The 24,629-nt window shown below is 51.7% G+C and overlaps 3 protein-coding genes across 4 annotated transcripts in view; all 3 read right to left on the bottom strand.

Moving 5' to 3' along the window:
• The window catches only part of LOC118794069 (atherin-like), a 9,340-nt gene extending 7,580 nt beyond the window's left edge, over nt 1-1,760 (bottom strand). For both annotated transcript variants that reach the window (XM_036552211.1, XM_036552210.1), the window contains exon 1: nt 543-1,760. In XM_036552211.1, the coding sequence (XP_036408104.1) occupies nt 543-1,664 (1,122 nt within the window). In that variant the 5' untranslated portion in view covers nt 1,665-1,760. The remainder of the gene's footprint in view (nt 1-542) is intronic.
• Nucleotides 1,761-4,408: 2,648 nt separating this feature from the next.
• Nucleotides 4,409-16,488, bottom strand: LOC118794073 (cAMP-dependent protein kinase catalytic subunit alpha-like). The gene is made up of 10 exons (XM_036552213.1): nt 15,881-16,488; nt 9,800-9,861; nt 8,825-8,953; nt 7,549-7,647; nt 6,105-6,187; nt 5,901-6,027; nt 5,580-5,675; nt 5,315-5,437; nt 4,768-4,932; nt 4,409-4,602 (listed from the first exon to the last, which is right to left on the bottom strand). Exons 1-10 carry the CDS (start codon nt 15,924-15,926, stop codon nt 4,477-4,479), a joined length of 1,056 nt encoding a protein of 351 aa, XP_036408106.1. The 5' UTR covers nt 15,927-16,488; the 3' UTR covers nt 4,409-4,476.
• A 2,110-nt stretch (nt 16,489-18,598) lies between these two features.
• On the bottom strand, nt 18,599-22,222 carry LOC118794076 (histone chaperone asf1b-B). Its single transcript, XM_036552217.1, has 4 exons — nt 21,655-22,222; nt 20,424-20,539; nt 19,795-19,971; nt 18,599-19,529 (listed from the first exon to the last, which is right to left on the bottom strand). Exons 1-4 carry the CDS (start codon nt 21,761-21,763, stop codon nt 19,338-19,340), a joined length of 594 nt encoding a protein of 197 aa, XP_036408110.1. The 5' UTR covers nt 21,764-22,222; the 3' UTR covers nt 18,599-19,337.
• Nucleotides 22,223-24,629: the final 2,407 nt, after the last annotated feature.

Raw genomic sequence — 24,629 nt, 5'->3', positions numbered from 1 at the left:
CGTATCATGGGTCCTAAAGGCCGATGCGTCCTTTTCGCGTTTCCATAATGTCTCCAGGCCTTTACAGGAGCGCAGTGCCGTCGCGCTCTTCCACGCACAGCGATGACACGCACTCGCTCACGCGACTCCTGGGCGCGTCTGCCGTGCAGACAGCGCGCGAGCACATCCCCGGGCCGCTGGCTAAATCAACAGCGTCTCTAAGAGCCCAGATATGCATTTTATCTGGACTTCTCACCACGACCGCCTGTGTACGTGTGCATAAACCAAGACTGGTCGCGCAAGTGCTCGCCTTCAGCTGAAGCAGACACCTTTGTGTGATCGCTGCCGCGCACGGAAAGCAACGGCACAGGCTATGTTCAAACAATAAAATCCATTCACGTATTGATTTAATTTACATTAAAATGGCAGTTTGTCTAAAATCTGTATAATAAAGGTTTGCATTTAGCATAGTTGTACGCATACAACCACTGCTAAGCTGTTTTTTCCAAATGAGCTTATAGTGCTGTTCGAAGTACAAGGGCGGGATGACAATGTTAAGATACCTTTTCTGTGATTTTTCTGTCCTGTAGCGCGCTCTGCAGGGGTCGCAGCGGCTTTCCTACAACTCCCCGGACAGGGAGGGTGATGTTACCAAAGCGTGTCCGGCGAAGCCGACCCCTAGCCACCTCTCTCTCCAGAATCACCTTGACTTTGCTGCGGGTCAGCTTTTCCTGTGTCAGACGCCCCTGTGAGCTAAGAAAGCCCAGTATTTCCTTCAAACCCAGAGATGTGCGACCCCCGAAAGGAGCAACGCCCCGACTTCTCTTTGCCAGGCTTCGGACAGAAGCCACCAACCTGTCGCCAAGATCTGAGCTGTTTGGGTCAGATTGGCTCAGGCTTCCCGTTGCCCCCACACTGGGTCTGGGATTCATCGGCGCGTGCGTCTTGTGCGAGACGTTGCCGCTGATACTTGCGCTCGTGCAAGTTTTATTTTGCTTGTTTACACTGTAGCGCTCGCGCCCAGGCAAACCCCATTCCATTGCACGAGCCTCTTTAGTACTGGGGGCGCCGTTTCCATTACTGTTGATGGTGCTTTTATCTCTGTCGAGTGAGGTACTGCTGCCCCCAGTGCGTGGTAATTTCGCGTCCTTCGGAGCATTTGTTCTTACGTCGCCGCTAACGGTTGCACAGCGAGCTCGATTCCTGCAAACCACCGCGCCGCAGCTCAGACAGCTGTTCCCGCTGTTGGTGAGCAGGACCGCTCCGTCACCCTGAGGAGTGCAGGGTAGCGGAAAGGGCTGGGAGTCGAGGCATTTTCTCGCCTTCGTTATCTCCGCATCCCCGCTCTCGCCCTGGGCTACGGGACTGTGCGTGCTGTCGCCGGGGTTGAAAAGAGTGTGTTTGGATTGTTGCTGCAGAGCTCCATCGGTCAGCTGCTCTGTTTTCTTTCGGCTTTTTCTTTGCACTTTGGCCGCGTTCCGGTAGGATATCGAACCCTTGTAGCTAACTTTCAACACTGTCTGTTCCTGGATCAGCCTCTCCAGTTCTGAGCGGGTGCGCTCTGGGTCTGACCCGTGTCTCCTACGGACCATTCGACATATTCTTTCAAGGTCCGGTCGGGCTTTTCTCGAGCGCAGTGAGTCTATAGTCTCCAAAATCCAGTCACGGTACATGGGCTCGGACATGCTGATGTATAGCCTCGGTTTGTACGCGAGTGACTAAAAAGTGCCGCGTCTAAAGTGACGCTGAGGCGTCTATCAGCGGTCCAAGTCCGGCTGGAATGAAGCGGAAGCCCTACTGTACGCCTGCGTTGCCAACATTGTGCGCTTAAGGTGGAGTGCTGGAAATCCAGCACGACACGGAACCATTTAAGGTGGTATCTGGAAGCTTCTCATTTTGCGCACCGTCCTTAATCCAAGTAGACGAGTTGTTGCTCTCTCACATGGAAATGACGATAATTCGAACAAAACTATATGTTTATCGTGGACAAAATTATATAAAGGGTGTAAAATGTACAAAAGCACAGAAACATAGCGCACGCCATTTGAATTTTAACAAGTAAAACTTTATTGGAATGATACATATGTTGCAAAATATTACTTTTTGTATATTTTTTTTCTTTAACGTACACTGCGTCCTAAAGATCTCCGCCAAGTTGTACAGAAGGTAAATTAAGACTGCGAGAAGGCAGAGATCTACCATTGTTTCCCGAACAGTACGACAGACCATCACCGTACCTGCATCGTAAGGAAACAGAGTCATGTTGTTGAAAATTGTTTAAAAATATGAAAAAAGTAATAACTATGTTTTAAAAAGTAAAACTTTGAACAGTTAAGGAAACGAGACGTATACAAAGGTGAACAGAAAAAGAATTGCTGATCGCCAGGGAAATATGGTGTCGAAAACAGCAGACAAGGTGCAGGGGTACACGTGAAAAACGCGCGGAAAAAACGGTAAAAGGGCGGTTAAAGATGCCGGAAGGAAAGTGAAGTCTCGGCGTAGTCCACGTATCTGGAAAAGTAAGATTTTTTTCTTTAACTCATAATGATCCCCCACCAACCAGATCAGACCACTGAGAAACGGAATATTTGGGAAAACGCTTTCCCCATCCTACAATCGCACAGAGAGGACACGCACAAAACAACTGCTCGCCTGTAGCTACATCAAACTCCCCTGACTCGTTAGAGATACCTATATTCTAGACTTTTGGGACGCTTTGCTCACAAAGCGTTCGCTTTTTCCTTCATGACAGGAGTGATTCGATTGTACTGTTTGTCAAACAGGAAGAGTATGACCAGACCGGACTCTGAGGCTGGTGGCACTGCGCGACTATCAGCTTTTCCAAATAATAAAGCAGTAGATAAAGTATATAGGTTTGATTATATGAATGGCTAGTCTGCCTAAAAGTCTCCGATTTGCCAAATTGAAATGCCGATTCACCACACGCGACAAACCTGCGCGTTTCACGCTGGGGACCGTGGAACCCAGGGCAGGGGGCCCGCGCATCGGACCAGTATTAAATCTATTCAATCGGAAAATCAAAGCTGATTGGCAGGTGAAACCACAGCAACCGGTTCTGTGTTCATTTTGCCACTTTAACCTTTTTAGTTCAAGCAGGGTTTCCGTGGAACCTCCTGCAGTGTGATTTTTTTCTCTATTTTCCTATTACAGCTATCAACCTTCAGTTGAAGAACTCCGACCTTTTTTAAAATGTCTGGTGCTCTGGTCACAGATACTCTATTATGACCAGATATTCGGTTCCAGCGTTCCTGCCTTACGTGTCTGCACTGCTATGCTGCCTACGAATTTTCTGCTTTAGACCACGCCCATTCAAAAACTCAAATAACGATCCAGCAAATCAGAAGACTTGAGGCGTACCAAACTGATTATCTGGTACAAGTATTCAACACCTCTGTCCTGGGGTCAATACTTAGGAACCGCTTAAGAACTGCTCTGATATGCATTTCAATTTGACAGCTCTTTGAATACAGTGAAGGCATAAATGGACAGACTATAGAGACAGTGGCATTTTAAATGTTAGGACTTTGCCTACAAACATGTGTCTTTAATGTGAAACATACGACAGTCATGGCACAGGAGGAAAGCTCAGATTCACAGGCCACTACATTTTTCCTGTCCTGACCACTGAGACGGACATCACTACAGTGCTTAGCATGTTTAGACACTGAGGGGAAAAATTTAGCTGAAATTTGCTCACAAAGGATGACCATCCGCACGCTATAATTTTAAGGTCCCTGGAATTCAAGACCACCTGTACAAAGCTGAATGGATCCAGGTGTTCAGAAAGCAGGTTAGATTTCATTCTATGTCAGATCCATTCCAGGCCTTCTCGTGGGGCTGGGGAACAGTCACATGACAAGCTGTTGGCATTCTGGCTGCGTCTTAATTGGTCAAGCTGAGTCTGAAACAGCCTATCGCAGGAGTGGGCTGCTGCACTTGATTGCGTGCGTGCATGCGTGCGTGTGTATGTGTGTGTGTGTGTGTGTGTGTGTGTGGGCACCCTCACCTGGCGGAGCGCTGCTAGGTGACACAAGTCCAATCCTCCAGGAAGAAACTGCCAAAACCCGCTCTAAGTGTGAACCCGTCCCCACCCCAACTCCACCTACTGCCAAAAACCCGCTCTAAGTGTGAACCCGTCCCCACCCCAACTCCACCTACCGCCAAAATAAAGAAAAATGCGTAAAAAAATCTGAGGAGGCCTCCCTGCCAGCCCACCAGCAAACACACCAGGGCAGCAGACAGAGTAAATAAGGAACATGTGAGTGATGGACAAGGCAATAGTGCTAACTCCCCTCTCTCTCTGGCGCTTCTAGGTTGCTGTTGGGTGGAAATTAGCATCCCACTTCATCACAGCCCTCCTTGTGTCTCTCTCCCTCCCTTCCTCCCTCCCTCTCTCTCTCTCTCTCTCTCTCTCTCTCTCTGTCTCCCTTCCTCCCTCTCTCTCTGTCTCTCTCCCTCTCCATCCCTCGGTCTCTATCAGAATTCGGCAAACTCCTTGGCACATTTCTCAGTGAAGGACACTCGGATCTCCTCTTCCTCATAGTCGTCAAAGTTGCTGGTGTCGCCGGGTCCCTTGCACTTAGGGATGAAGGGGGCCTCCACCTGAGAGACACACACGCACACGCGAACACATGCACACATGCACACACGCACACGGTTTCAAGAGGACAGCATGACAGGAGAGAGGGAGGAGTTACTGGCTACTTCAGCACCAAGACAAATTCATTTCCCTCAAACCAAGTGAAACTGCTTGATTCCTGGCCTCACCTTCCTCTGATAGATGGCGATCCAGTCCGTTGTGGAGAACCACTTATGGCCCTTGATGTCGTTGACACCGTTCTTTAGGTTCCCAAAGCGCTTGGTCAGGTCCACCTGCAGCAGGTTCCTCAGCAGGTCCTTCAGGTCCGAGCTGAAGTGTGACGGGAACCGCACCTGTATGAGTGTGCATGTGTGTGCATGTGCATGAGCATGTATGAGTGTGTGTGCATGTGTGAGTGTGTGAATGTATGCGTTTGTGTGAGTGTGTGCGTGCGTTTGTGAGCGTGTGTGCGTATGTGGTACAGAGTAGGGGATGGAAGAGGAAGAGGTAGATAAAACCAGCCTCAGGATAAAGAACAGGCTTGTAAATAGCACACTGTTGTGCATGCAACGATCTCCCTATCTGACACAGCTGTAACATCCGACCTGTAACGGCCTGCCTGTAACACCCTCCTGCAACGACCTGCACGCAACATCCTGCCTGCAACATCCTGCCCGTAACGGCCTGCATCCTGTGTGCTGCTCTGCACGAGGTGCCTGCTAGACGTGAGCTCACCTTGCCAGAGACGATCTTCTCGTAGATCTGAATGGGCTGGTCAGCAAAGAATGGGGGGTACCCAGCCGCCATCTCGTATATCAGCACTCCCAGAGCCCACCAGTCTACTGCTTTATTGTAACCCTGAGAGAGGACGAGAGGTTAGACCACACAGAGCCCACAGGCTAACAGAGCAAACGATCTCTGTACAGAGAGCATTCTGGGTGTCTTTTGGCGAGGGGCTCTGCGGCAGAACTCCTGCGGCCACTGGGAGGTGGAGTCTCACCTTGCTTAGGATGATTTCGGGGGCCAGGTACTCCGGAGTGCCACACAGCGTCCAGGTCCTGCCTTTCACCCGCTTGGCAAACCCAAAATCTGTTACCTGAAAGTGAGATGAGAGTGCAGACTGAGGAATGCTTCTGCTTTCCTCAGTCTGCTCACCTGTCTGCTACACTGCAGGTAACATGAATCGGTGCAGGAACTCACTTGTATTTATCCCTGAAGGTACCATGAACAGGTAATCTCACTCTTATGTATCTCTGCTGGCAACATTAACTCAAACTCACCTGTATGTGGCCCTACAGGTAACACAGAAAGGTAAGCTGACCTGTATGTATCCCTGCTGGTCAATGAGCAGGTTTTCGGGCTTCAGGTCTCGGTAGATGAGGTCCAGTGAGTGCAGGTACTCAAAGGTTAGGACGATCTGGGCCGCGTAGAAGCGGGCGTGAGGCTCACTGAGAGGGAGAGAGAAATGCATGATGGGGGACAAGTAACAGAGCAGCGGTGTGGAGCAGCGGTCAAACACACTCACCTAAACCTGCCAATTCTCCGTAGGTGTGAGAACATTTCTCCCCCTGGAACATACTCCATCACCATGTACAGGTTAGTGTTGTCCTGCAAGAGAGGGCAGGCATCAGACATGTGCATATGTAGTAGAGCTGAAGTGATTAGCTTGTGTGAGTCCTGCGTAAAGCCTTAGGTAGTGGGGCAGCAAGCAGCCGAGCAATTGCAGAGGCTACATCACTCCCCGAGACCTGGTTAAGTAGCGTTGTTGCCGACAAGCTAACGGCAATTTGCCTTCAGCTCAACTGGTAACGACGCTGGCTTTAAGGGGTTGGCAGCGAGCAGTGAGAACCTCGGTTTGAAACAACATCTAATACCCAACGCAGCAAGATCCCACCCGTAACACACACACACACACACACATACAAACATACATGCAAACACACACATGCATAGATACACATACACAAAAACTACATTCATGCATGCATCCACAGACATGCACACATGTGCATACACACATGCACAGACACACACACATGCATGCACGCAGCACACACACACACCCAAGCACAGACACAGACACATGCGCACATGCACTGACACACATGCATGCAGACACACAAAGACATGCACTGACATGTACACAAACAGGCGTGTACAGGCACTGGAGGGAGAGAGAGAGAGAGAGAGAGAGAGAGAGCGGGAGAGAGAGAGAGCGGGAGAGAGGGAGAGAGGGAGAGAGGGAGAGCGGGAGAGCGGGAGAGAGGGAGAGAGGGAGAGGGGGTGAGCGGGTGAGCGAGTGAGCGGGTGAGCGGGTGAGGGGGTGAGGGGGTGAGGGGGTGAGGGGGTGAGGGGGTGAGCAGGAGAGAGGGAGAGGGGGTGAGCAGGAGAGAGGGAGAGGGGGTGAGCAGGAGAGAGGGAGAGGGGGTGAGGGGGAGAGGGGGTGAGGGGGAGAGCGGGAGAGAGGGTGAGCGGGTGAGCGGGTGAGGGGGTGAGGGGGTGAGAGGGAGAGGGGGAGAGGGGGAGAGCGGGAGAGCGGGAGAGCGGGAGAGAGGGAGAGAGGGAGAGAGGGAGAGAGGGAGAGAGGGAGAGAGGGAGAGGGGGTGAGGGGGTGAGGGGGTGAGGGGGTGAGGGGGAGAGCGGGAGAGAGGGTGAGCGGGTGAGCGGGTGAGGGGGTGAGGGGGTGAGGGGGTGAGGGGGTGAGGGGGAGAGGGGGTGAGGGGGTGAGAGGGAGAGAGGGTGAGAGGGAGAGGGAGTGAGCGGGTGAGCGGGAGAGGGGGTCAGCGGGAGAGCGGGAGAGGGGGTCAGCGGGAGAGCGGGAGAGGGGGTCAGCGGGAGAGCGGGAGAGAGGGTGAGCAGGAGAGCGGGAGAGAGGGAGAGGGGGTGAGAGGGAGAGCGGGTGAGAGGGAGAGCGGGTGAGAGGGAGAGCGGCTGAGGGGGAGAGCGGCTGAGGGGGAGAGAGGCATTACCTTGAAGGAGTGCTCTACTCGGACCAGGAAAGGGAAGCTGACGGCCTGCAAGATGCGCTTCTCGTTCAGTGTGTGTTCGATCTGTTTCAGCTTGACCACCTGAGAGAGGAGAGAGGCAGAGAGGCTGCACACACCAGGAGGCCACGCCACTGCCCCCTCCCGCCCCCTCCGTCAGCCCTGCCCCCAGCTCACTACCCCACCTCCTCCACACCCGCAGTCTGAGCTGAGGAGCGTTTGACTCCACTGGAATCTCCCAGGGTCAGAGGATCATCTCGCACTCCTCTCCAATGCATCTGGAAAATGCACTCTGTCCAAGCGCTTTACGACAATTCGACTGTAAAAATACGCCATAAATAATCCCCCAGAACCGTAGGGTGACATCAGGGTGCCAGATCTGACGAGGAATCACTATTAGACTGGTTTAAAAGAACTAAGTACATGCTGTAAAGTCACAGATTAGATTATTTAAATTAGTTAAATTTGAATTTTCAAAGCCATGTTAATGAGAAGAGCCAGCTCATCGCTGTCTGAGCTCTCAGCGGCTCACTGCACCTTCACTCCCTGCCCTCTTTGGTGATTTTATTGAGTTTATTTTTTTTGTTAATTTTCCAAAAGGTGTGTAGATTTTGTTGTGGCTGAATTCATTCACATCTTTTTCAATGACTGCAGCAATTAAACGGTAAGTAAGAACTGTCCGTAGTCATTGAGACAATTTCAGCTAAAGACAGTGTTCCTATCAACTCCCATGCTCTTACAAGGCCAGGAGGCTGAAATGTGAGTGATTTCTGCAGGCTGCTTCCTAATAAACATCAAGGGTGTAAAATGTCCCAGCTGTTTACTGGACCCAAGTTTATAACGTTCAACATATGCATAATGACACATAACTGTGTGGCTCAGTCAGTGGGGGGTGGGACCCTCCACACTGCCAGTGGAGGACCTGAATGAGCGTGCTCCTCCAGCTGCAGCCCCTCCCACTGCTGACCCCGCCCCCAGCTCCAGCTGCAGCCCCTCCCACTGCTGACCCCGCCCCCAGCTCCAGCTGTGACCCCTCCCATTGCTGACCCCGCCCCCAGCTCCAGCTGCAGTCCCTCCCACTGCTGACCCCGCCCCCAGCTCCAGCTGCGACTCCTCCCACTGCTGACCCCGCCCCCAGCTCCAGCTGCAGTCCCTCCCACTGCTGACCCCACCCCCAGCTCCAGCTGCGACCCCTCCCACTGCTGACCCCGCCCCCAGCTCCAGCTGCGGCCCCTCCCACTGCTGACCCCGCCCTCCTCACCTTCTGTTTGTCGAGGATCTTCATGGCGTAGTGCTGACCCGTGTCTTTGTGCTTCACCAGCATGACCCGTCCGAACGAGCCGGTCCCGAGGGTCTTTATCCTCTCAAACTGGTCCAGTGATGCTGTATTCTGTGAATATCGCATATCGTATATGAATATCTCATACAAATATTGTAGTATACTTGGCTTATCGTAGTATACATTGCTTCTGTCAGATTGTTAAGTTGTGGTAGGGCTTGAACAGTGTTATGCTCACACTCACTGGACTGGGAGTGCTGTTAGCCTGGTCTGACGCTGCTGCTCGTTTAAACTGGATGGATACTCTTGCATGTTCCATCATGCTGGAAGTCGCTCTGGAGAACAGTGTCTGCTAAATGCATGTAATGAAACTCAGAGACACGCTGCATTCAGCCAGCTCTGAGTGAGACCGCGAGAGAGTGTGACACTCAGAGACACGCTGCATTCAAGGCAGCTCTGAGTGAGACAGCGAGAGTGTGTGACACTCAGAGACACGCTGAGCTCAGGCAGCTCTGAGTGAGACCACGAGAGAGTGTGACACTCAGAGACACGCTGAGCTCAGGCAGCTCTGAGTGAGACAGCGAGAGTGTGTGACACTCAGAGACACGCTGCATTCAAGGCAGCTCTGAGTGAGACCGCGAGAGAGTGTGACACTCAGACACGCTGAGCTCAGGCAGCTCTGAGTGAGACCGCGAGAGAGTGTGACACTCAGAGACACGCTGAGCTCAGGCAGCAGGGGGCAGGCAGATGCAGAGGTCTGTGAGGCAGTGGGCCTCTCGGGCAGAGCAGTCTGGAGCTATCTGCCTCTGCCAGCAGCAGCTGCGAATGTGTGCACACGTGCGTGTGTGCCTGTCTGTTATTCTGTCACACACGCACTCACACACACACATAGACACTCACACACACTACACACACACAGGATGTGGGGGGGGGGGGGGCGGGGGGTGTTCCACATACCTGTGCTGGGTTCTCCCACTTCTTGAGGAAATCTTCTTTGGCTTTAGCGAGAAACTCCTTCACTGTAAGGAGAGAGAGAAAACAAGCTCACCACGGTTCCATCTCTAGCTTTCATTCTGTTAAAAGAGGCGGTATTGCCTTCCCCCTGCTGTTTCCTCCACTCCACAACCACCTCACCAAAAACACAGATTACACCCAAAAACCTCACCAAAAACACAGATTACACCCAAAAACCTCGCCAAAAACACAGATTACAGCACAGACGGTGGCAGTGGCACCTCCTTTTCCTCAGGTGGAGTAAAAACACGCATGCACACACGCACCATCACTACCCTGAATATTCAGTATTCACACATCATACCATGTGGTTACTGATGAATTACTTAAATAAACATTTAAATACTGATTTAACACAAAAATCCTCGCTTGCTCACTCTGATAAGAGTGTGTAAAATAACAGATTCAAATTCAAAATTCACATATATAGTTCTTTCTCTTGTCTGATCGTGTGACAGGATGCAGGTCACTGTGCAGCAAGTCTGTACTTTAACAGAGAGAACTGCAGGGGTACAGCTGGGTGTGGAAATCAGGGTTTGATTGCTTGAATATTTGATGCTGGAATACTGCGAAAATAGAGCAGCAGACATGCTCCCACTCCGACTGTGCAGATAAACTATCTGCTTATCTGCACTGGGTGGAGTGATTACTGACCTCTCCTCTTCCTCATTCCTCCTCTCTCTTATCAGGCCGCTACAGTGGTAACCACACACAGCCAGAGAGGGAGAGGGAGAGGGAGAGGGAGAGGACTGCCCCTAAACAGACCCCCACTCCCCTGCCACTGACACACACACATACACACTCACACAGTGAGAAACACACTCACAGACACACACTCACACAGTGAGAAACACACTCACAGACACACACTCACACAGTGAGAAACATACTCAGACACACACTCGCAGACAGAACAGGCTAAAGCGTATGAGAGGGAGAGGGACTGAGTGTGGGGCAAAGTTCACACGAACACTGCCTTGTTTACCCGGCTCCTGGCTGCACTGCACTGGTGCACTGATCCCCACGGCCTGGGAGAGCTGAGGGTTCCCAGCCTGCCCCTGACCCACACAACCGGCCCCTGACCCACACAACCGGCCCCTGAACCACACAACCGGCCCCTGAACCACACAACCGGCCCCTGACCCACACAACCGGCCCCTGACCCAAAATGCTGCTCACAGTACCAGCACCCAAACCCACAGTACTGGCTCCTGACCCATCTTGTCCCACACAATGCTCCCTGCCAAACCCTTAGCCCTCGTGTGTTGCCTGGCGACACTAAGCAGCACGGGTTTGGTCACAGGTGTACTGTGAGATACCAGGAGCCCAGGTACCAGGGGGGCAGGTGAGTGAGCCCAGGTGGCCAGGCTGGGGGGCAGGTGAGTGAGCTCAGGTGGCCAGGCTGGGGGGCAGGTGAGTGAGCCCAGGTGGCCAGGCTGGGGGGCAGGTGAGTGAGCCCAGGTGGCCAGGCTGGGGGGCAGGTGAGTGAGCCCAGGTGGCCAGGCTGGGGGGCAGGTGAGTGAGCTCAGGTGGCCAGGCTGGGGGGCAGGTGAGTGAGCCCAGGTGGCCAGGCTGGGGGGCAGGTGAGTGAGCTCAGGTGGCCTACCCATCTGCAGCAAGTACAGTGCTCCCTGCAGGCCCATTTCCCAGCATGCCTGTGGGCCCTTTGCAGAGTCTGACCTCTTCCTCTTCCCAAACGTTACTCCTCAACCCACTCATCTAGCCCAGCCACTGCCCCCTCCTATCCCATCCTGCTGCTCCTCCTCTCCTCCTCTCTCGCCTCAGTAATCCTCCTCTCCTCCTCTCCTCCTCTCCTCCTCTCCTCCTCTCTCTCCTGCTCTCTTTCCTGTTTCCCTGTCAGTGAACATGCGGATCAAGCAGACCAATGCTCTCATTTTTTATATCGATACTTCTAACGTACAGGGTGCTTGCTCCCTCTCTTTCCCCTTCCCTCTCCCCTCCCCTCTCAACCTGGACAACTGAGAGGGGAAAAGGTAGGGAAGGAGAGAGAGAGACGGAAACTGGGAAAGAAAGAGTGAGTGAGAAAAGGGAGTGAGGGAGTAGGAGAAAAAAAACAGAGACAGCATGCCAGGAAGTGAAACAGGAAGTCTACATGGCCTCTCCAGCCAACCACCATGCAGGGTGCGAACCCGCCCAACCCATAGTCCCGAGACTCACACCAAACCAAACCAACCAGGCCCACAGTCCCAAAAGTCACACCAAACCAAACCAGCCAGGCCCACAGTCCCGAGACTCACACCAAACCAAACCAGCCAGGTCCACAGCACCGAGACTCACACCAAACTAAACCAACCAGGCCCACAGTCCTGAGACTCACACCAAACCAAACCAGCCAGGCCCTCAGCACCAATGTAGAGCCAATGGCAGTACCACCAACCTGAGGTGGGACAGAGGAAGCTCAAAACAGCAGCATAATCAGACTCCCCTGAGCCGTGACGTCACAGCCTGCTCCCTGACCGAACTCTGCCCTGAGTGCACCGGTTCGCTCAGAGCCCTGAGCACGGGAGGGGCCGGGTGGGTGACCCCACCCACACAAGCGAACAGAGAGCGCATGGAGCGCCAACCAGGGAGATATTTATAGAGCCGCCCAGACTGCATGTCCCACCATACTGTACACACACAGGCATACACGGGCCAAAAGACACGCCCACACATCTCCCTGGAGACAGATTCACAAACATGTTGCCGTGGAGATGGACTCACAGACATGTTGTTGATTCAGACACGCAGACAGACAGGGCCGCACGGACACGTTGCCATAGGAGATGGACCCGGGGCTCCTCCGGGAATCCCGTGTGACACCGCGGACGCCAAGCGACGGCGCAAACAGCCCGCCTCACAGCTGCAGCTGCGCAGCGCTGCGCAGACCGGCTGCTCAGTGCGGGGGTCGGAGCAGCTGAGCTCGTCACAGACAGCGGGCAGCAGAGCCTGAACACAGGGCTGAACCTCAGCACAGTCAGCGCCGGAGAGAGGACTCGGCGCCGCACAGGAGAGAGGACTCAGCGCCAAACAGGAGAGAGGACTCGGCGACGAACAGGAGAGAGGACTCGGCGCCGCACAGGAGAGAGGACTCGGCGCCGCACAGGAGAGAGGACTCGGCGCCGCACAGGAGAGAGGACTCGGCGCCGCACAGGAGAGAGGACTCGGCGACGCACAGGAGAGAGGACTCGGCGACGAACAGGAGAGAGGACTCGGCGACGCACAGGAGAGAGGACTCGGCGACGCACAGGAGAGAGGACTCGGCGACGCACAGGAGAGAGGACTCGGCGACGCACAGGAGAGAGGACTCGGCGACGCACAGGAGAGAGGACTCGGCGCTGCACAGGAGAGAGGACTCGGCGACGCACAGGAGAGAGGACTCGGCGACGCACAGGAGAGAGGACTCGGCGACGCACAGGAGAGAGGACTCGGCGACGCACAGGAGAGAGGACTCGGCGCCGCACAGGAGAGAGGACTCGGCGACGCACAGGAGAGAGGACTCGGCGACGCACAGGAGAGAGGACTCGGCGACGAACAGGAGAGATGACTCGGCGACGCACAGGAGAGAGGACTCGGCGACGCACAGGAGAGAGGACTCGGCGACGCACAGGAGAGAGGACTCGGCGACGCACAGGAGAGAGGACTACTCAATACTATGTGGGACGAGGCACAGCCACTTCCAGATGCAGCTCAAACTGTCAGTTCCTGCACTGGGATGAAAAGACTCCACCCAGAGGGGCGGTCTCCGACGACCACCCAGAGTTGGCCACCCAAAAGCCATGCCTGAGGAGGGGTGGAAGGACAGACACAGACACCACACATGCACACACGCGAACACACGCGCACACACACACACACAAGGACACACAAATACAGTAGCCAGCCAATTACTAGCTGTTACAGGGGAATGTGAGAGGTGTCAGCCAATGGCATTACAGGGGAACGGGAGCAGTTTCAGCCAATGGCATTACAGGGGAACGGGAGCAGTTTCAGCCAATGGCATTACAGGGGAACGGGAGCAGGCTCAGCCAATGGCATTACAGGGGAACGGGAGCAGGCTCAGCCAATGGCATTACAGGGGAACGGGAGCAGTTTCAGCCAATGGCATTACAGGGGAACGGGACCAGGCTCATCCAATGGCACTACAAGGGAACGGGAGCGGGCTCAGCCAATGGGTGAACAGGAGGAAGCCACACACTGAGCCCTCTTGTTCTGAAAGCTCTTCACATCACATGATGCTCAAGAGACTTGGCTGCCTCGGGATTCAGTCCCCGAGGAAAGAGAGAAGCAGCAGATCACCACACTTTCTCCAACCTGCACGTCACACGGTGCTTTATAAGGGGCCATACCCAGGGGCGGGGTGGGGGGGGGGGGCTCCCCTCTGCCACGCCTCTCCTGTCTCTGCTGTGAGAGAGTGTGTGTGCTGTAACGCACTGCTGCGTTAACACACTCATGACGCCCATGACCAGTGGGCTGTGCACTGGAATTACAGGACCTGAGACGTTTTCCCAACACAACAGATTTCTTTTCCCCAGCCTTCACCCGCCACACTGCACTCAGTCACAGCGCACAAGTCAATTTTGTACATTTTTGGTTTTTAAAAAAAATAATAAAACAAGTTTTGTTCACATTAATAACAATTCCACTGGACCCTTTAAAGGCAAAATGGTGTGCTTACAAAGAACACACACACACATATAAGCACACCATACATGCCCCCTTAAGGTGGTAACTGCCACTCACAGGGTCTAGTGTCCTTCATCTCCAGTGGACATGAGAGCACCTGGAAATACCTGCTCTACAAGTAAAGAAAGGTCACATGACCGCCCCAGCCATGTGACCTGCACTCAGCCAGCGGCACCAGTGCCACTGTTTCCCAGTGCAACACCCTGCGCCTGGCTCTCTGAGCGGCTGAATGTCCCGGGTAACCGGGGACGACTGCGGAGGTCTTAAACAGCTTCTGCCGTCACTCCTTTTAAAGAGCCTTGAGAGAAGCCAGACGTGTCAACAAGCACACCATCTTTCAGGCAATCTGAGAATCAGGCTCAAGCTTTCAGCTGGGTAGAACTGTATGCAACAGGCCTAAAATACACACACACACAATTTTTTTTCAGGAATACGTTCCCATTCACCTAAATTCATCACCCTTCTCTGTTATACTTTCTGAAATGCTCATCTATTTAGACTGTCTTATAGCAATGCAGGAACAAATCCATTTTTTTTTAATATTATGAAATACATTATTGTATTACAACACAATAAGCCATATTGTGAAATACAATTTCCCTCTCTTATTCAGAGAGCAAATGCAGGCCTTTCTGAATGCCTGCTTTAGCCACGTGTTTCAGGCTGTTCCGATCAGTATGCTGTGTGTCCGTGAGTCTCCGTCTGATCCCGAAAGCCTTTGATGGAGAGATCAGAGGTGTGTGTGTGTGAGAGAGAGTGAGAGAGAGTGAGAGAGAGAGAGAGAGAGAGAGAGAGACAGGGACAGGGACTCGAAGTACAAATTCAGCTCTCTACCTACCATAAACTCCAAAGAATGATAAAACCTGTCGGAGTGCCAGGCCGACTATGGGCCAGGCCGGAGACATCACGACAGGTCAACGGCGATCAAGCTTAATTGTGCTTTCACAATTAAAAGAGGACCAACATCCATCGACAATTCACCCCGCACCATTTCAAGTTTACTTCGCTTAACTTCAATGAGCTCACGCTGTCAGCACTGCTCGGCAGTGGTAAACAGTCCTTTGACCATACAGTGTTACACTGAGTTTGCTGGCTACATGTTATGGTAGCTAGCTTGCCCGCTAGCTATTTCCTGTCTATGCATGTCACAAGCTAGCCAGCTAATACCGACGGATGTAGCAGGCTAGCCATCTAGCTAGCTAATTACAAACCATCAAACGTAAATATGCAAATATAACACGTTTGCATCAGCTTGTAATAATTGTGCTTTGTGTATTTCAATTGTAAAATCATGTGTTGGGGAGTGATTAATGCGTTAATATACACAAGAATGCTCACCGCTCTCCATCTCGCTCCCCTTCTTAGCGGTGGGCGCGTTGCCCATGATCGCAGGCCGGGTAGGGGATTCCTTGAACTCGGCTCACCCTGAGGTCGTGTTCTGCAGCCTTTCCGAACCGGGTTTGAGATTTCGGGACGTGATCGTATGACTAAGTGCTTGCTAGCTAGCCGGCTCTATTCGTTTTTATTCTATTCCGTCCCTTGCTTACTTTCCCCTTATCCGTCTGAGAAAAACAGGCCAATACGGCAGTTGTGTTAGCTCGCTAGCACGCTTAGCTAGCTGTCTCCAACTGCCTTTCTGCGGCTTCCCTGCACTTCCAGGCGCGTCCGGAGCGCCGAACCCGGTTCGGATCGCCTACCCTTGCCGTTCCCTCCTTGCACCCCCCGCTGAAGCCCCCCGGGTCTCTCCGCTTTTTTCGATCACTAGTACGCTGTTGGGGCTGCTTCCAGTGCCCGCTGTTCCAAAATGGTCACACCCCCTTCCTGTCCCAGCCCCGGTTCCGAGGCCCTGTCTGAATCCAATACCGATTACAAATTGCCCGAATCAACATCCCCCCCCCCCATTAATCCTTAGACTCCGGGCTGTAGGAACTCCAGCCTCACGTAGGTCCCACCCCTGCGCAGTCTCCATAGGATAAGTGATGTAGTACAGCGGACTTGAGCGACATGAGAGGACGGCTACTGATTGGGCAACTATCGGAACGTTTCAGATTTAGCGAATTGTGATTGGTGGCAATATGTCCGTCAACACCATTTTACCACGCCTCCCTCGGCACAGCTAATAACGTCACCTATTATTTTCCTCCATTTAATACCACGCCTCCTTCTCCATTCAGTAATTTTGGTTGGCTCATCATCTGAGATTTATGGTAGTCTCACCTAGAAACCATCCCATTCGCGGAATTTAGATTGGCTGTCAGAGTAAAGGCCCCGAGAACGAAATGGCCTCGCCGACCCCCTCCCGCCTGGCTAATCTGTGATTGGCCGAGTGACGTCAACGACAAGCTATTTTTAGAAAGTTGGTCAGAATTTAAGGCACGGGGAGAGACTCTACGACTTCAGAATATTAAAAAAGCAGATTTCTAAACACTGACGTTGAGGCCGTATCCATATTAAAAGTAAGGCAAAATACTATTTGAGGAAATAAAAATGAATAGGTCTGGATTTCCAGTTTATGCAAATTGAAATGGTAAATATTCCACTCAACAAACTATCTTATGAAATTCTACCATTTTTGGTGGAAACGGCAAATTTGCAACATGGGTTGCATGTGATTTCCCCACACACCACTTTCACCGTTTGAATTCGTAGTGACCAGTCAGTGATGCAAGCCACCGGGGAACGCAGACATTTGATTAAATTAATTTGTTAGGTTATTATTAGACATCGATACGGCCTGCCATCCACTCCCATTACATTACTCCCAGGGCCAGCTGGCAGCAAAGTTGCACGCCCTGCTGCAGCTGCCCGGCGGGGGCTTTGGCTCTACGCTCCAGTCTCCTCCGAGCGCAGCACCCAGCTGAACTGCCGCACATTCCTCAGGCCCCTTCTCCTCCAACCACAATGTTATACCTAACATCCCCTGTACCTTGCACATGTGCGTGCGCATGTTACACACACCCCCCCCCCCCCCCCCCCCATTGAGTTTTGTGAATCATATGACTGTGTTTTCATTTCTATACTTGTCGAGCCCCACCCATCCCCAAGAATAAGGCACATTAGTGATACACCAGCTTCACTAAGAAAGGTGGGTGGTGTTTGGCTGGAACTTTTTTTTTGTCAGCATTAACATTCGACAGTAACATTCACATACCGTGCTTTCGCTTTCCCCCGCCATGCTTTGCTCCACAGAGCCCATGCTCCAAATATCTGTCAGACTCAGATCAGATGCAGAGAGGTAAAGATGATGAATAGAGTGAAGAGGTGATAGGATGGAGGAACTGAAAGGAGAGATGAGAGGTAGGATGGAAGGAACAGGTTGGGCGTGAGTTTCAGAAGCGTGAGAAGGACTGGATCCCTTGGTGAAACAGAATCCAAAGGAGTTAAAACACCTTCTACTGAACATTCCAACTAGCTACGCATCACAGCTGGTCTTTTTAACATTTTCTCTTTAGCAAACTCGCTGAAATCCTATCATACAGGATTCACACACATTCAGCCTTTGACAGATCCCAGGTCAGTTTGCACACCATATATTCCAACCTCAACTGTTTAGTGTCAATTTCTGATCGATTCTCCATTAGTCTGTGGTGGCTGGAGCCACAGCGCCTTGCCAAGATCAATTATTTAAGAAGCAGTGATGTGAGGTTATTACTCCTCAGACGGCAGCCAATCTCGTTGCCTAGCAAAGCCTGACAGGCTGAACCACCAAAGGGAGGGGGGGGGGGGGGGGGGGGGTGCTACTTCTGCACTACCTCCCCACAGATTTTTTATGAATGAAACAAAAGCAGATGGAACACCTCCCCACCCTTTCTCCTGCACAGAACTACACCAGTCCACTACAAAACCCCTCACCCTGCTGGTCAACAACTGTCACAACACAAAAAAATTAAAACAAAAACAAATATTTTATTTTCATCATGTCAGATTTATAAAGCTTTTTTTTTAACTACAACACATTACAAAAGAAACAAGAGACCCTTAAGTTTCTGTGGACAAAAACAGCACCCCACCCCCACCCATGAACAAAATGAAAACATATGTACAGACTACAAAAAAAGTCAGCTCATCTCTGTCCCGCTGAGCCCCCGCTTTCAGTCTGCCTGCCCTAAAAAGACCAGCCTGGCATGTGGTTCTGAGCCCCAATAATAACAGACCCTATAAAACGCAATGTGCACCAATCACATACAGGCCATGACAGCACTGTGCAAAGGGGCGCTTTGTCCTGGCAGAGGGGCTTATGGTGGTAGCTGCTCTCTATACACAGATGTCTGTCCCCTATTAAGCCCGGGACCTGCATGAACTGCCCTTTTTTCCTGTCACTGCATGCGCCTGTGATTGTCCAATGTCCCGACATCTAACATATCGACTGCAGTTCCAATGCAACCACTGCTTACTACAATGAGGATGCAGAAATGATTAACCTGTAACTGGAGGGGCTGTGGTTGGTGTACGAAAACACCTCTTTAATCTCTGATGTTCCTATAATACCAAAACAAAACCATGTACAAAGGCCTCCTTTCTCTCCTTCATGAGGAAGATATTAGTGTACTGACTGCAGATACTGGGTTCTGTTCCAGAGAGACTCCCTCCCATGTGCGAGAGACTGCCCTCTGCTGGACCGGAGGTGTACGACCACACTGCCCTAATGATGCAGGAGATGAGGGGCGGCAGAGGCAGAGCACGGCAAGTGCTGTAAGGCAATGTGTGCGTGTGTGTGTGTGCGCGTGTGTATGTGTGTGAGTGTGTGTGTGCGTGTGTTTGTGTGAGAGAGAGACAGATCAGTCTTTCCTTTTCTCTATAAACAGTCCATGGAATTGTCGGGCATTAGGTTGAGGGGTGGGGCTTTGCCAGGGGGGCAGGAAGGGGGCATCATGGCATTGGGGGCAGGGTCCACATTTTCAGAGTCCTCCATCCTTTCGGGGCAGCCCTCCCAGTTGATGTGGAAGCGGGTAACGCGTGGGTTCGAGGCCAAAATGTTCCTCTGCAGCTGTGGGGACGGAAACACAAAGTTCAGGGAGAGGCAGCCGTGGCCGAAAACAAGAGATTTACCACAAGAGATCAAGGATAAAATATCATACGACTATATCCTGAAAAAGGCTCACGCCACAACCCAGTCTTCAGACATTACTAAGTGTATGTTTGTAGGTTTGAAGAGGGATTCTGCAGACAGGTACATCCACTCTGCCATTACCACAATCATATTTCTAACATCACTGATAGCAAGGCAGGTGTGCAATGGCAGGTGTGTTTACCTGTGCATAGTTGGGTTTGAGGGGCGGGTTCTCTCGCAGCTCGGGGTCGGTGTACTCGTTGTTGACGTAGTATCCAATGCGGATGAACTCCTGGCCGCGGTACGTGCAGGTGATCAGCACCACAGTCACACCCACCGCATCGCTCTCCGGGATCAAGCCTGTGTTTGGAGCATCCGCCTGCCGGCACAGGAGCGAGAGCTGAAGAGGAGGCACAGTGCTGGGGCCCGAACATGGGGCAGGAGGAGGATTTAGGGAAGAGGGAGAAAGAGCAGGGGAGAGGCGGAGAGAAAAAGTGCAGGGGAGAGGAGGAGGGAGAGAAAGCAGGGGAGAGGAGGAGAATACAGGAGGAGGGAGAGAGTAGGGGAGAGGAGGAGGGAGAGAGAGCAGGGGAGAGGAGGAGAGAGAGAGCAGGGAAGAGGAGGAGGGAGAGAGAGCAGGGGAGAGGAGGAGAGTATAGCAGGAGGGAGAGAGAGCAGGGGAGAGGTGGAGAGTAACGAAGGAGGGAGACCAGGTTGGGCATGTGGAGACAGTAAGGAAGAAGGGTGTGGTTCTGGGGGCAAAGGGAGATTCAGAATTTAAGGTGAATAACCCAGTCCTCTTCCACACATGCGCACAGCATCTGAACTCACCTGAAACACAAACATGTGCCTCCCAGCAGGTACCGGGCCCACCAGAACTGAGTCCAGGGTCTGATCATACTCCTCGCTCTCCGCTGAACCCACGTAAATGATCTTCCATTCCAAATCTGAGAAACACAGAGACGCTGACGGTGAAATTCTGCCAACAGAGGGCTCCAGCACCGCGCACCTCGGAACCCGAGCAGGGAAATAAACGCGACAAGTAAGCGCTGATCCTGTGACAGGCAAGCAGGAAAGCGACTGAGCTGTACCTGCTCTGTGGAGCTTCTTACTTACAGAAGGGAAAGTCTTTTCTGGCTGTGGTTAATAAAAAGCTGACAGTGAGACGTTGTGGTGTGTATCTCAGTCAAACATGGCTACACGGTGCATTGTACTTCCAACCGACTAGACCATATAGCATCTCCCGCAAACACCCCATTCCGCCCAAGGCCGCTAACCAATCACGAGCTCCACAACGCAACACAGCACCGCCCAAGTGTCAAAACGGACCAATCGCCGTGAAGAGGCGTGTACACCACGAATTTTCGCTCGCTTGCTTCAAGTCCCCGCCGGCGCCAAAATTAAAAGGCATTCATTTTAAAACCAAGATTGGTCAAAATATTTAAGTGGTGAAATACTGCGGACAAACAATCTAGCTAATTATAAATATGTATTGCATTAACAACCCAACTGCATATTCCATGCGCTTGCATTTCGGCCGACAGATTTCTGCGTACATTTCTTTCTTCGCATCTCGCTGAGTTGTTCAAATTATTCGGGCATATTGTAGTCGTAGCCATGCCAAAATGAATGACAATTTACTACCTTTGTTTGTTTTAAGGGACATACCACGTTAAGATGAAGAGGCAGATGCTAACTGACATTCTATTTACGTAACTAAGGAAGCTAGAGCATCATCAACCCCGCTAACGCGCGTCTAATAACTTCAAGACATAGAATTCCAACGCATGCCCATTGAAATTAAACGAACGCTACTAAATATTGACAGTTGATACTGTACCTTGCCGAGTTAACTAGTTACGATATTACAGCCAGCCCCGGGTCTCCACATGCTGGCTGCCGGTAACCGCACATCCCCATACGGCCCCGCCATTTCGCGCACCGCTCTCGCCAACACGGGAGTGAGTACCAGCCCAAATTCACGAATTCAGAGAAAATAAGCACCAACCGCCCGACGCGGTGCGCTTTTCGTTTCCATTTAACAGTCCGAGAGAGCTCTTACCTTCGGGAAGATCTTCCATGCACTCGAACGTGATCTCGAACTGGAAGGGGTTTCCGAAAGGACTCGGGTTATCCAGCACCGCGACGTTTAGCACTTGCACCTTCGCCATTACTGCTGCGACCTGCCGACCGAGAAGCTCGACAAAAACAACCCGCTAGCTGGCTCCCAAATGTGCCTGCGGAAGTTTAGTGCCCCCAAAATCCCTGGCCCAGCTCGCACGAGTAGTCCCCAAACTCCCCCGTAGCACAGCAAAGACTAGTTATCTGGCTAAGTTGTGCTGGCGAGGGTGATGTTTCACGGCATGTATCGGCAGACTAACCCGCCGTACAGATGCGGACATTTACTGTCACTGGCGGCTTGTAAAATTAGTCTCGGATGTAAGTTAACTATACAGCCATTCTTTGCTTTACGACAGTAAACAAGGCCCTCTAATTGGATGGATCCTGAAAAGCTTTAATTAAAGAATGCCCAAGTTAACAAAGTTTCAAATATGTTCTTCCTTTTATTATTTAATTTGAGAGAGAATAAACACCCTCTCCCGCCAGTATGTGATCGCCTAAATCTTGACCCGGATGCCAAGGGTGGCAGTGCGGGGTTCTTCTACGGTGGATTTAACTGATGCGACAGCTCAGAATGGCCCATGCCGCCACCTACTGTGCTGGAGTGTGAATTACAGGATGTACGTGATAAGTCCTGCCTCCCTCTTCTCGTACAGCTGAACAAGTTCCGCACCCATTTATAAATACCCCTACATCCCTGCGTACACGCCAACAACCACGACTTCCTTCCAGTGATTACCAGACACCTCACGAACGCAGAACGTCTTCTTGCATTTCATACAGCAAACATCGCAGAGTCCGGTACGTTGTTTCCCACCAAAGCATGGTGACACATTGAAACCTGAAGGACCTATTCTTTATCTTACTAATAAAATGTACTTTCTTCCATTGCTCCTCTGACAAACAAGCCTCCATGACAAACAGACAGTTTTATCAAATGTAAATGTCTTCCCTTCCTCTCTCCATCTCAAAGTGCTTGCCATCTGGCCTCTTGTGTGCTGAGTGAGGCCCTTACATTGATTTATTTACTTTACTCTGTTAAGTGAATTTTGACCCTGTAAATACAGGCAAAAGGATCCATGCTTCCTTGACACGTGATTGTCCAAATGGTCTTCTACACAGACTTTTCTTTGACATTTTCTTGGAGCTGTATGGGTTTAGTGCTGGTTGGCTGGGGCTGATCAGGTGTCCTGAATTCTAATGACAGCAATTGGCCAGTAATGTCAACCTCTTATGAGTGACATTATCAGGATCTATCTATCTATCTATCTATCTATCTATCTATCTATCTATCTATCTATCTATCTATCTATCTTTTTCCCATGTTTGTGATGAGTTCATGCTGTGTTTTAGTTTAAACAATGCTACACTTTGACTTATAAAGAACATTATCCCTCCATGACAGTACAGATGAGCAAGAGCATCTCACATTCTACAAACCTGGAATGCACATGTAGCAGAACTGTATCACACACAGGGGAGAAATGCATGAGCCTCCCAACGATAAGAAACTCGCTTTTGCATGTACTCATTGTCTGGGGGGACAAAATGTCTTTCTTTCTTCAAGGCGAAAAAGGACAGGAGTATTGTGGTAAATTTTTCAACTGAAGAGATCAGACAGGGGAAGGGCTGAGAGGCCACTGAGACCAGCATTTGTAGGTTCATCTTCCATATTCACTGTGGATTCTTGACTGATAAGGTAAGATGAGGTACATCTCATCTAATTGCAAGTTTCCTGCTGACATGAGGATAATGCAGATGATGATGATAGTCTTTCTATTACCAAAAAGGTGAATTTGCTCATGCATGGTGACTCAGGGTGACATTTTCTCAAGCAATCCATCTGCACAATACAGACAGAAGTTTTCTGGAGGAGTTGGGACAAAGTACCCTCCTTAAAGCAGAAGGATTCCAAACTCACCAAAATGGCTGAACTTCCTGTCCCCTCTCTTGTTCTCTTTCTGTCTCTTGGCCACATGTGTGAGGATGGGAGTGAGGATGCGAGGATGGAAGGATGTGGGTGAGGATGGGAGGATGGGAGGATGGGAGGATGGGAGTGAGGATGGGAGGATGTGAGGATGGGAGTGAGGATGGGAGTGAGGATGTGAGGATGGGAGTGAGGATGCGAGGATGGAAGGATGTGGGTGAGGATGGGAGGATGGGAGGATGTGAGGATGGGAGGATGGGAGTGAGGATGGGAGGATGGGAGTGAGGATGGGAGGATGGGAGGATGGGAGTGAGGATGTGAGGATGAGAGTGAGGATGGGAGGATGGGAGTGAGGATGGGAGGATGGGAGGATGGGAGTGAGGATGGGAGGATGTGAGATGGGAGGATGTGAATGAGGATGGGAGGATGGGAGTGAGGATGTGAGGATGAGAGTGAGGATGGGAGGATGGGAGGATGGGAGGATGTGAGGATGGGAGGATGGGAGTGAGGATGGGAGGATGTGAGGATGGGAGTGAGGATGGGAGGATGTGAGGATGGGAGGATGGGAGGATGGGAGTGAGGATGTGAGGATGGGAGTGAGGATGGGAGGATGGGAGGATGTGAGGATGGGAGGATGGGAGGATGGGAGGATGGGAGTGAGGATGTGAGGATGGGAGTGAGGATGTGAGGATGGGAGGATGTGAATGAGGATGGGAGGATGGGAGTGAGGATGTGAGGATGAGAGTGAGGATGGGAGGATGGGAGGATGTGAGGATGCGAGGATGGAAGGATGTGGGTGAGGATGGGAGGATGGGAGTGAGGATGGGAGGATGGGAGGATGGGAGTGAGGATGGGAGGATGTGAGATGGGAGGATGTGAATGAGGATGGGAGGATGGGAGTGAGGATGTGAGGATGAGAGTGAGGATGGGAGGATGGGAGGATGGGAGGATGTGAGGATGGGAGGATGGGAGTGAGGATGGGAGGATGT

Source organism: Megalops cyprinoides, chromosome 19 (assembly GCF_013368585.1).
Source record: "Megalops cyprinoides isolate fMegCyp1 chromosome 19, fMegCyp1.pri, whole genome shotgun sequence".
NCBI lineage: Eukaryota > Metazoa > Chordata > Actinopteri > Elopiformes > Megalopidae > Megalops > Megalops cyprinoides.
This window is presented reverse-complemented; position numbering and strand designations above follow the sequence as displayed.